Source organism: Aotus nancymaae, unplaced genomic scaffold (assembly GCF_030222135.1).
Source record: "Aotus nancymaae isolate 86718 unplaced genomic scaffold, 86718_ANA_hifiasm-v0.15.2.pri h1tg000036l, whole genome shotgun sequence".
NCBI classification, from domain to species: Eukaryota; Metazoa; Chordata; class Mammalia; order Primates; family Aotidae; genus Aotus; species Aotus nancymaae.
The window spans coordinates 61,658,058-61,670,476 of NW_026988450.1; the positions used below are offsets into that span (position 1 = coordinate 61,658,058).

The 12,419-nt window shown below is 29.4% G+C and overlaps 1 protein-coding gene across 1 annotated transcript in view; it reads right to left on the minus strand.

Annotated features, from left to right (window-relative positions):
• Positions 1-12,419, minus strand: part of CSMD3 (CUB and Sushi multiple domains 3) — a 1,293,678-nt gene that overhangs the window by 814,883 nt on the left and 466,376 nt on the right. Inside the window, exon 8 of the mRNA XM_012443291.2 lies at positions 38-115. Coding sequence (XP_012298714.2) covers positions 38-115 — 78 coding nt within the window. The remainder of the gene's footprint in view (positions 1-37; positions 116-12,419) is intronic.

Here is a 12,419-nt window from a genome sequence, read left to right on the forward strand (position 1 = left end):
TGCACTAGAGAAAGTAACAAAAAAGAAGTACACTCACAGATAGAAAACTTGTTGCTGTTGTCTTTCCCTGGAAACAATTTAAATCCTCTAGATTTAAAATCTATGGCCTTTTTCACTAGTTAAGAAAACAAACAAAAACATGTATCAGGAAATACAATTTTAAAATGAAATTCAAGTTAAGAAATTTTGTTAACATGGAATTATGCAAGATAAAGAAACCACTTTCTTAAGTCTGATACAGTACCCAGAAGAATTTTTTTAAAGCAATATAATCACTTAGTAGTAAAATACTAAGCAGTGTAGAAGGATTTTTAATATTCTACAGGGAAAATCCTGCATATACATATTTTTTAAAATTGTATTTTTTAACTGTCCAAATTTTTATATAAAAGTGAAACCTCAGCACTTTATCATAAACCACTTGAATTCATCAAATTTTATGGAATAAATAAACTAGCAAAGTAAAAATGCTGGAGTATTAGAATAGTGGGAAGGATTTAATAGGTTTGTCTTTTAAAATAAATTTCCTAAAAATTTAGGCTATTTGAAATGTTAGGACACATTAAAGAAAATAGCTTAATTAGAAAAATTTTAAATGTATTTTAGTATTTCTATCAACAATCATTTCCATTAATTATTATTGCTTTTGATACTATGATTGATGTTAGTCCATATTGCATACAATATATGAAAGTGAACTACAGCTATTTCGAGCCCATCCAAAATACATTATTGCTATTCTTAGATATTTAATTATGCACTAAATTAAAATAGATATAACTGGATAGTCTAAGAAAAAAATAAATACATAGAAATTCAATGAAGTAGGTAAGGAATTATTTTTTTAAACCTGAGCTATGTTAAAAATATTTCAGTAATTCAAATAAAAAAAGGTATTATTTTATTTTAAACATGCATTATTAGATTAACTACAGTTGCTATGGATTTTAAAAATGTGGTAAGTGATAGTTCAGAAAACATTATATTTACGTTTTGAACAACAAGTAAAATGAAGAAATGTTTATTTAATTAAAACTCCACTAATTTAAAAATGTTATTGATTCTGTCCTAATGATATATTAAATATCATTTATTTTATTTTTCATAAGTTTTATGGATACATAGTTATACATATTTTTGGGGTATATAGGATATTTTAATATAAGCATGCAATGTGTAATGATCAAATCTGAGTAACTGGTATATCCATCACTGCAAATATCTATTATTTCTTTGTGTTGAAAACATTCCAGATCTTCTCTTCTAGCTATTTTGAAATATAAGGTACGGTTAAATATAATTGTTCTGTTGTGTTATCAAATGCTAGAACTTGTGTCTTCTCATCCTTCCATCTTACTATATTTTTGTCTTCATTGACCAATCACTCCTCATCACCCTTCCCCACTTCAATTATTTTCTTTTAAAAAACATAGCATAAACAAGAAAACAAGAAAGATAACTAACTTGCTCAGTTACAGTGTGGGACTCTTTACATATTACTTTTTATCAAGTTTATAGTGGAGGATGACAGCCTTAAATGTTATGCAAATAGGTTTTTTCATGCTATAAATTTAAAAGGAGAGAAACTGATTTTTGTTAGATGGTTTAAAATTACCACTTCACTATTTCTGAACATCATCTATGCAATTAGTTCAAATTATGGATGTTTATTGGTCTACAGAACATTTTAAGGTAAGTTTCTTCTTGTTAATAACTTCAAATGTAGAATGGTAGAGAAAGGACCTGATGGTTTACGTGAATATATAGTTTTGAATTATCTATACACACTGCATATATTTTTAAAAAGAGGAGTATCATTGGGGCAGGGTTTAAAAGGCTAATTCTTAGTCAGTACTAGTTGTGGAATTTTGGACAAGAATCTGCCTTTTTACCTGTTTTGTTCTCTCAAAGTAAGCAGCTAGGACTAGATGGCCTCTTTCTTTATAGTTGCAAGATTCTTTAACTGTGAATCCTTATTTATGGTGAAAAAATAACTACATCCCTCCCAAGTGATGCTTTTTGTTTTGATTCTTTTCTACCTCTGGACCCACCCCCATGGTAACCTAAAGTTAATTTTTCTTTAAATGTTCAGCAGTTCTAAATTTAGTCTTGTCACATGTGAATTTTCTGACATCTCAAAATACTTGACAAAATTTGTATTTTGTATTTTCTGGCATTATTCTAGGTTTTTCCATTGGAAACAAATTATCAATAGGAATCTACCTCTACTTTTCTCTGCATTATAAGATTTGACTTTATAAATATTACAAATAAGTCTGAAGATTTCATGGTGATTTTAACACAAGTCTGGATTTCAAAAAGAATAAAGAAAACTAAATGAAAAGCTTATCTGGCCAAAGGAAAAAATTAAGAAGAATAAAATTCTACGGATCAAAGAATTAAATGTCGTAAATAACAAGTTGCTAATATTGGGGGGCAGTGGTGGTGTGTGTAGAAGGAGACAGATTAACATGCCTACTTATAAGTATCTCAATTTAATTATTTCATTGGATAGGATTTTTCCTGTTTCTAAAAGCACCTTAAGTTTCTCTTTTATAACCATCTATATGCCAGATTATTTTGAATAATGATACATCTATATTTAAAAAAATAAAAACAATAGTAATTGTAATACAGAGGCAGAAGGTGAAAGTTCAGGAAAATAACCACTTTTGGACATGACAAAGTGTGAATGAATAATATAAAGTTTAAATTCACAAAAACTTTAAAATATGTTAAACAGAAAACAAATTATTTAGCTGTTTATATTTTTAATAGAAAGAATAATGCGTATCTCCTAATGAATAAAAGGATAAATATTGCAAGTATTAATTACAAGACTATTCTAAATCATGTATCAGGTATTTAATATTTTAATATATGTCATAAAAATATAGATTTCACTATGTATAAAAGATACATGGATTAAATATTGACTTGTCATCAAGTAATGAGTGCTTCTAATGACCACATTTAATTTAGCAAATTAACCTGACTTTTTAAACTGATACATTTCAGTAATATGCAAGTAAAATTTATTATAAAGTGAATGTTAAAATAAATCATGGTATTTTATACAGGTTAAGGAAAATGTTTAGACAGTGTGCCATGTGTGGCAATTCACTTCACTGTATGGTAAGCTCCTCAAAGGTAGGAAAAATATTTGCTCATGTCATATTTTTGTTTTTGGTTTATTTATTTATTTATTTAATTTATTTTTTATTTTTTATTTTTTTGAGACAGAGTCTCATTCTGTCACCCAGGCTGGAGTGCAGTGGTGCGATTTTGGCTCACTGCAACTTCTGCCTCCCAGGTTCAAGCGATTCTCCTGCCTCAGCTTCCCCAGTAGCTGGGATTACAGGTGCGTAACACTACACCCAGCTGATTTTTGTAATTTAGTAGAGACAGGGTTTCACCACATTGGCAAGGCTGGTGTGGAACTCCTGACCTCAAGTGATCCATCCACCTTGGCCTGTCATGTACATGCCATATTTGTATGAGTGTATGAATGAATACATACAATATTGGCAATTCTGAGTCTTTTAACTAAAGGTATTTTGTTGGGAGAATTTCCTTTGTTGATCATGAACTAAGATGGGAGTAAGTGATTTTTATGAGAACCAGTTAGAATGGTGATCATTAAAAAATCTGGAGACAACAGATGTCGGAGAGGATGTGGAGAAATAGGAACACTTTTACACTGTTGCTGGGAGTGTAAATTAGTGCAACCATTGTGGAATACCGTGTGGCAATTCCTCAAGGATCTAGAACTAGAAATATCATTTGACCCAGCAATCCCTTTACTAGGTATATACCCAAAGGATTATAAATCATTCTATTATAAAGACACATGCACACATTTGTTCATTCAGGTAATGTTTACAATAGCAAAGACTTGGAACCAACCCAAATGCCCATCAATGATAGACTGGATAAAGATAATGTGGCACATAAACACCATGTAATACTATGAGGCTATAAAAAATGATGAGTTCATGTCCTTTGCAGGGACATGGATGAATCTGGAAACCATCATTCTCAGCAAACTGACACAAGAACAGAGAACCAAACACTCCATGTTCTCACTCATAAGTGGGTGTTGAACAATGAGAACACATGGACACAGGGAGGAGAACAGCACACACTGGGGTCTGTTGGGGGGGGTGTGAGTCTAGGGGAGCCATAGCAGCAGGTAGGGATGTTGGGGAAGGATAACATTAGGAGAAATACCTAATGTAGTTGAAGGGGGTATGGAGTCAGCAAATCACCATGGCCTGTGTATACCTATGTAACAGTTCTGCAAGATCTGCACAGGTACCCCAGAACTTAAAGATTAATTAAAAAAATGAATGCTCAAGATGAAGCATTTTCATTTATAAATCTCTAGATGAAAAACAGAAAAAATATATATACTCTAATAATATTAGAAAGCATTAAATGCAGGGTTCATAGGCATATGCACAATGATTCATTTTCTTTATTTTCTTTTTTTCTTTCATATGCTGAACAATTTTTAATCATTTAAAAATTTTTCATTACATTTTCGGTTTGACTATTTTTTTGTTTATTTTAATAGAAATACTTTATAATACGAGAATGGTCTAACAGGGAAGAACATTAGGCCAACAATCAAATCCCTCTTTATTTACTTGTAAGTTCTGGACAATAGGAAAACCACTGTGTTTTGTAACCTACATTAGAGTAGTTTTAAGCCACGTAGTGAATTATCATTGTGTCATCTTCCAGGTTGTCTTTTGTCTTCAAGATCAATATAAATTTGAAATCTTTTTTAAAAACTTACAAAAAGAAAATGATATTGACTCTTACTTAAACCTCATCTAATTTTCATGTTAATCAGCAAAACTCATTATTTGAAATAATTTAAATTAAAATGCCTACTATAAAAATTAACCATATATTCATGCATATAAATTATAGCTTGATTTTTTTCTAGTATCTACTAGTTTGGTGTAACAGGCATTTGTCTTTATGTTTTATGTCACAAAAACTTTTTAAGTGTAACTTGAGAACGTGGTATTTCGTGGGATAAAATAGATTGGGAAGTAGATTTAGTGTTGGTACTGGTTGTTAATGTTAGGAAACTGATCATATTAAATAGGTATAGTAGAAAGGCTTTAAGTTTTCAATCAGAGGTTTGGAACCTTTAATTGGTCCTTTTATCACTGAGCTTCTATAACTTAAAGTCATAAAACATTTCCTGGCTTGAAGTTCCCAAAAAATTGAGTCTTTCACTATATAATTTCAAAAGTTATCTATCTGAAATACATTATTCTATTTCATTGCTATGCATATATAGTGAAAATATGTAATATGCAGAATACTTAACTTTTAAAAAGAAGAAACAGACATGTTTAGTATTAGTTGGCAGAACAGTGTTTTTATTGGAAATAATTTACTTTCATGTTTGCATAGCGCTCTCATTGAAGACAGTGATATTAGTTATTAAATCCTTTCAGAACATTCTGAAGCCCTCTTCTTTTTCCACTTATATTCAAATACAATAATGAAGGTAGAATGAATGGAATATTCTAATTTTGTATTTATTTTATTCTTCCAAGTTTGTAGAATTTATTTTGACAATAAAGTATCTTGGAAGTGTCAGTATCTGTATTATAAATGCATAATTTAACTACATCATGGTAATATATTTAAAAAGGAAAAGAATTTCTTATGAACAAGTAAGTCACTAGTATCTTATGTTTTTGTTTCTGCTTCATTTTAACCTTTCTTTTCAAAAGTACAATAATGTCTTTTTCTTCCTCTTCTGTACTGTATTTTTTGATATAATACCTGTGTGTTTCCTACTTTTTATTTTCAATTTATTCATGATAATCTTATCTTTCACTTTATAGTAAACTAATAAACTATACTGCTAATATAATAATTTTAGTTTTTTGGATATTGAAAATAACATGTTTTTGTATGTGTATTTGATTTTGAGAAAATGGCACATCTCACTATTGACAGATTTATTTACATGAGTACTAAGACTAATCAGTCACTGACTAGAGGTTAAAGTAATATTAAAACACAGTGTGTTATTTCTGGCATTTTGCTCACAGACCTATGTTCTGATTCTATAAGACACGGGACATGTTGATTAACTTTTCTATATAGTTCTAAGATATGTAATTCTTAACTACTTAGGAGTAGAATTTAGGTCAAAGAAAAGAATGACTAATGTAATCAGAATTATCAATTCTGTATGGGAGATTAAAATGTGTATAGGAGTTATAAAATTATTTAACTGTATAAAGATGACTTTTTTTTGTTGGTTTAAAAGTGAATAGTGGCTTTACATTACAGGTCAACAAATACAAAAATTTAACTTTGTTTTTCTCCTTCCTGTACTGGCTGAACAAAACACTTTTCAGAACATACTTATCACGGAGACTGCTACTGATTACTTCTTGCATGTAATCCTTAGACAAAGAAAGATGAAGAAATTATACTGCTGCTAGATTGAAAACTAAACAACATTTCTGCAGTATCTCCTTTAATATCTTTCATATAATGTTTACTACTCTATTAATAATATAAACTTTTGAGAAAATAATATCTGTTTTACAAATGTTTCTGTAGCACAATTTTTAAAAAAGTGATTAGAGGTATCCTGCCATTAGATCATGTTTCTGGGTTATATAGGAAGAAGATGTAATAGAAAACTCAGTGACATAATATCAAGTAGCTCTTGAATCTTTGTGAAAAATATTTTATTTCAAAATATGTTTAAAATAAATGAAGACAAACTTTGTATAAAGAAAAACAATGGCCATAATTTTATGAGAAAAGTAGTAGTACAACTAAGTACAAAAAAAAAGCACACACAAATAATAAGAATTTTAAAAAGTTCTTAAGGCACAGAAAAATTGATTGGTAAATATAAACATACTAGGGATACACAAGATTTAAAATATTTTTAAATTCATAAATGATGAAATTGAAACAGATAAATTTATTAAGAAATATTATTCATTTTTATAATTATTTAAAATTGTAATGTACTCTCCATTTAAAAAAAATCATTAGAGATAAGTAATATGGTTCAGAAAATCCAATAAATTTTTCTAAATCTTAAACTTCTAATTATGCCACAATGCTCATTTGTAGCTAGCACTTATTCTTGCATATAGGAGGTGTAAATATAAAATGTATGTGATGTTCAATTTTTATGTGAAAAAAACAAAAAATCCTACATTTTACTACTGTGCTTAAATTGTATAATAAATTATAGAAATAAATAGCAAGAATCTTTAAATGTTAGTTAGTTGTACTAATATTATTTCCCATTTATAATATTAAGGTCTAGTCAGTCTCAGAAGTCATTTCGATTCATGATGAAATAACCAAAAATTTGTCAACTATTTTGTATTATGTCTTTTTCACTACGTAGGGATGATACACAAAGTAAATTATCTAAATTTCCTGAATTTCTAAATTAAATTTTACTTTTCTATTCAAAGTTAGAAACCTCTCCAAATCTTTGATCAAAACGTCATATTTGGTAAAAGTGTATACAACCATATAAATAAAATTATATAGATTATATAAATAATTATTTAATGCATTTCAAGATTCTCTACTAACAAGCCCATTTCCCATTTTCTGAAGGAAGATCCTGAAGTTTCCATGTCTCAATGTTGAAATGAGGTTGACCTAGTCTCTAAATCTGTGGAATCTTATTTTTCAATCATTTTAGACTAAGAAATAAGTGTAAATTTTTCAAATGGAAAACTGAACAGCATAGTGAGTATGGGAAGGAGAAATTCTGTTTTAATAAAACCAATTTGTTAATTTTCACAGCATTAAAGATTGAATAAAGTTATTAATTTTTATTTAGGAGACCATGAACAGCCTACATAACTGGCTGAAAAATCATGTAACCAATCATTGCATAAAGACTCTAAAATTTGTATATGGGCTTTCTTTCTTCCTAGAAATGGAACAAATTCAGGAAACCATAACACTTATGAAGATAACAGCAGATGCACCCACAATGCTTGGCGTAAAAGGTCTTACAGTTATGGTATGCTGTAAAATGTCAGGATTATATGAAAAATGTGGGATTTTTATATTCTCTTTAGGGATTCTTATAACTGGCATAATAAAAGTCACCATATGGGAAGAGTTACCATTGGTATAGTTCACAGATACTTTTAACACTTTAAAACTGTCTGCTTTTAATTTACTTGTTTTTAATCTTTATTTTCTGACAGCTTCAAATTAACTAACTTTTAAAATTGTTTTTTGGTTGCACAGTTAATAATAATATCCACTCAATGTATGCACTTTCTTGGAACATTTTTTGTTTTGATATATTATGTTCTCTAGAACAAAACTGATTTTGTTTGTTTTATTTTGTTTCTAATGTGTATTTTCATTTCAAAAATCAATTTTATCACAGATAATTTGATTATAAATTGTTACATGAAAGATAACATTAGTATTTTCTTACTCAAGATAAAATATTACATTAAATATTTATTTTGCACTTAAAGTAAGAAATCACTTATATGTACTATAATGCCTTCTAAAATGAGATTAATTAGGAAAGAAGCAACTGTATGAAAAATAGTAGCCAAAGTTAATGACTTTCTTCAGACTATGGACAGTGGCATATATTCTTTCACTACGAATTTCATTAGTGCAGTGAATGATTTTATAAATTTACAAAAAAATTTACAGGAAAAAATAGAAGAAAATGAATTGCTTTAATAAATAATAACTGTCCACCAACTCTGTGATTTCAGGTCATTATATTTTACTAAAGTTCACTAGAAATATTTCATATCACTACCTAGATTCCGTTTAAAACAGATGGGTTCTGATAGTTGTATTTAATGCAGTGTTTTACTGCTAATTTCATGGCTATTCAAAATGCCAACACACTCATCATAAATATGTACGTTTTATACTTGCTTTTCCAAGTCCATTCTCCCTATTCTCCTCCTTGTTCTCTGCCCAGAAGTTTGATCTGAATGGCTACCTACTTGCTACACAAATTGTGGCATTGCATTAGAAGCACTGATGTCACTTGGGAGCTTGTTAGAAAAGCAGAATATAGAACACCACTGAGAACTATTGAATTAGAATCTGCAGTTTAACAAGATCCCCAGGTGATCTTTTTTAACATTTAAGCTTTTGAAACACTAGACTCTATCAACAGACTCCCTTAACCTCTGGAGGATTCCAGCAGGATGATGAAGGGAGGGAGGAAACTAAGATCAGAATTTTTATTCCACAGGATTCCTCACCATTGCAATTATTGGAGTTTGCTAGGACTCTTAATTAAAGGGCATTGGTCCTTTCACGCCAGGCTGCAATAGATGACTTTATCCAACGTCTCACTGCTTTTACCCCAACAAGTTGGGAATCATAACAGCCCAGTTGCCGCTACCATAGATTACAGCATGGTTCCTTGTGGTTTCTTTACATTCATTCATTTGGAAATAGTCCCTTTGTAAGTAAAACTTCCTCAAATTAGGCAATGTTTCATTGTTTCTAAATGCACTCTGATGAATATATCACTGATACATGGAAATTTTTAGAGATTTATTTGAAATCTACATCTCAGATATTGTATTCAACAAAATCTCTTAATTCGTCTATGACCACCATTGTACTTCAAAGGATAATATCTAGGTAGAATTATTGTTGGCTGTTGCTCATCATCCTACCACTGGTTGTTCACTTGTTTCTTAGAAAATGTTTTGAAAATGTAGACAACACAACTGTGCTGTTTTCTAGCAATTATATCTGTAAGAAACATAGAGATCCACAAAGATAGAACAGATAGAAATTCAAATGAGTTGGCTGTATTGAAATTGAAAAGTAATTCAATTAAAAGTAAAACTGGCAACAAAAAATATGGAGTTAATAGAAATCTGAGATGAGCTGAATGTTATACATTAATTTGGTATAACTTATACATGGAAGCAATATGAATAGTGTTAAATCCAACTGTATATACTCATATCCAATATCTATATCAATTTTGCATTAAACTATATTTTTTCCTAAGCAAATGAGCTACCTAAGAAATTTAAAACTGTGCTAATCTTTTTAAAATAAATTTGCTTATATTTATCTTTACCTTACAAGATTTTTATATAACCACAGTAGATTTTCTGCTTGCACTGGATCCAAAGGGGCAGTATCATTTACTGGATGTGTGTCTAAAGCATTAGGTATTCTGTGTGTACTGTCTCATTGAAATAGCAAAATATCCATGCAAAATTATTACCCCTTTTTAAATATGTGAAAATGGAGAAGAGCTAAATTAATTGCCCAAGGTTATCTGTATGTTCATAAAATCTGGTCATCCACTTGACCCTAAAACATCAATACTATCATCTATACCACCTGACTATAGATAACATAATTCCATATATTCAATCAAAGCTCTCAAGTGTGTATCTTGGAAAACCATACTGAAATTAGTGTATCCTGTCCTCATTTATTCATTTTAATATAAAATTTTGAGGAATCAACAATATTTGACCCTAAATATGTTTACCTTAATAAAGTATAAAAGTTTTATTAACTGGATTTAATATTGAATAAAGATATCAATTTTCTGATAACAGTGCCAAGTATAACCCCATGGCCTGAAGCCTCATAATACTTTATTTCAAAGGTGTGAACAGATAAATTTAAAAGTTGTAGCAAAAGCCAACTGCTATATGACATTCAGATAATCATTTAGTCTTTTTAGTAAAATCATCTTTGGCTGCATTCCTTTCTAAAGGGAAAGTTCAGAAGAGTTGATGAGATTTACCCCCCCTTAATGTAAGCCTCTTCAGTGAAAAATTTCTAACATCTCTGAGCTCTGGATAAAATTAATCTATAAGATTAATCTATAATCTATACATTTCTGTTACTTTAATTTCATTTGCTATTATGAGAAAATACCATTGAAAGAATAATTTAAATAAAGAAAGATCAAGCATCAACAGTAAAAATCAACAGTCCATGATTCAGAATACAAATGATGTAATTGTGAAGAGAAAAATATCCTACACAATGTACCCTAAACCTAAAACCATGCTGTTCTGTCATATATGAAGGTTCTGCTCTTCCTAAAATTGTAAAGATTAATTGTGTGGTTTCACTCTGTGCACAGCAGGGTAGCCATATGCTCTAGAAAACTACATGCAAGGGAAGCAGCTTGTTGCAAAAGTAGGTGAAAATGCCCTGAAATAATTCTGAACAAGATAAAAATGTCTCCACATAGGACGATTTCTTCATACTCCAAAAGGCAGAGGAGTCTGCTCTGGCATCAGCTTTGAGCACAAATAGAAAGTCTAGCCCCTTCAAAATATTTTAACAAAGAAAAAGATTTAAAAGTCACATACGTCACATTCACTGTGACCATCTCATTCACAGGTAAAATAAGCTCTGGTAACCATTTGGGAAAATCAGCTACACACAAAACGGTTTCATTGCTGATTTTTAAAGTTAAGCTTTCCCTTTTGATCAATTCAGTGCATATTATTATCTTTCCTTATTTGCTCATTCTATTAAAAATGAGAAATAGTGTATTAATATAAAAATAAGCTATCAAGATATCTGATGAATGATTACAGGTGAACAAAAGAAAGTGTTTGAAAATATGAAAAATATATATAGGTTTCCTTAAGGGCCTACTCAAAAAAAATTAAGAACATTGACATCAGAAATTCTTAAAATCTTTACGTAGGACTAACTCAAAAGCATGGCTTGAAGGGTAGCATTGAATAAAAGTGTTAAAATGGTTACTTGCAGATTTGCCATTTGTGAATAAAACAAATTTTCATTGCTTAATATTGTCATTCAAGTCCTCAGGCATTCTGAGTACTTTTATCTAATACATTTTTTAAAAAGGCATAAACCTGTTAACAAGTAAATTCTAACATTTTATTTTTTCTCTTCTTTCTTCCTAAAAAGAACTTATTTGACAAAATATAAAATAATAAGAAATATTAAAATGTATTTACTGTTACGAATGACATTGTTTTTACAATTTCACAAATGTGATGAAATAATGTAATGAATAGAAAATAAGGATGCTATTCAATAAATATGTATTTAAATGATAAATTGGTACATTTCTAAACATGAATTATTAAATAGCTACCAATATAAACATTGAACACAACTTTCCACTAAATAACATAATTAGGGAAAAATCAAGAGAACAATGAAAAAAATAAAAAGTATGGCAGGATACTGATAAAGCATACAATGATCAATATTTGTATGTAATTCTCCACCAAAAATGTTGACAATCCTCTATTTTATGTATTGACTTGCCCATTATCAAAGTTCTCACATCCAAAATAAATAAACAAATAAATTTAAGTAATTCTATAATGATACATAACTAGATAATTTTTTAAAAGTTATAAATTCTGCAGTCT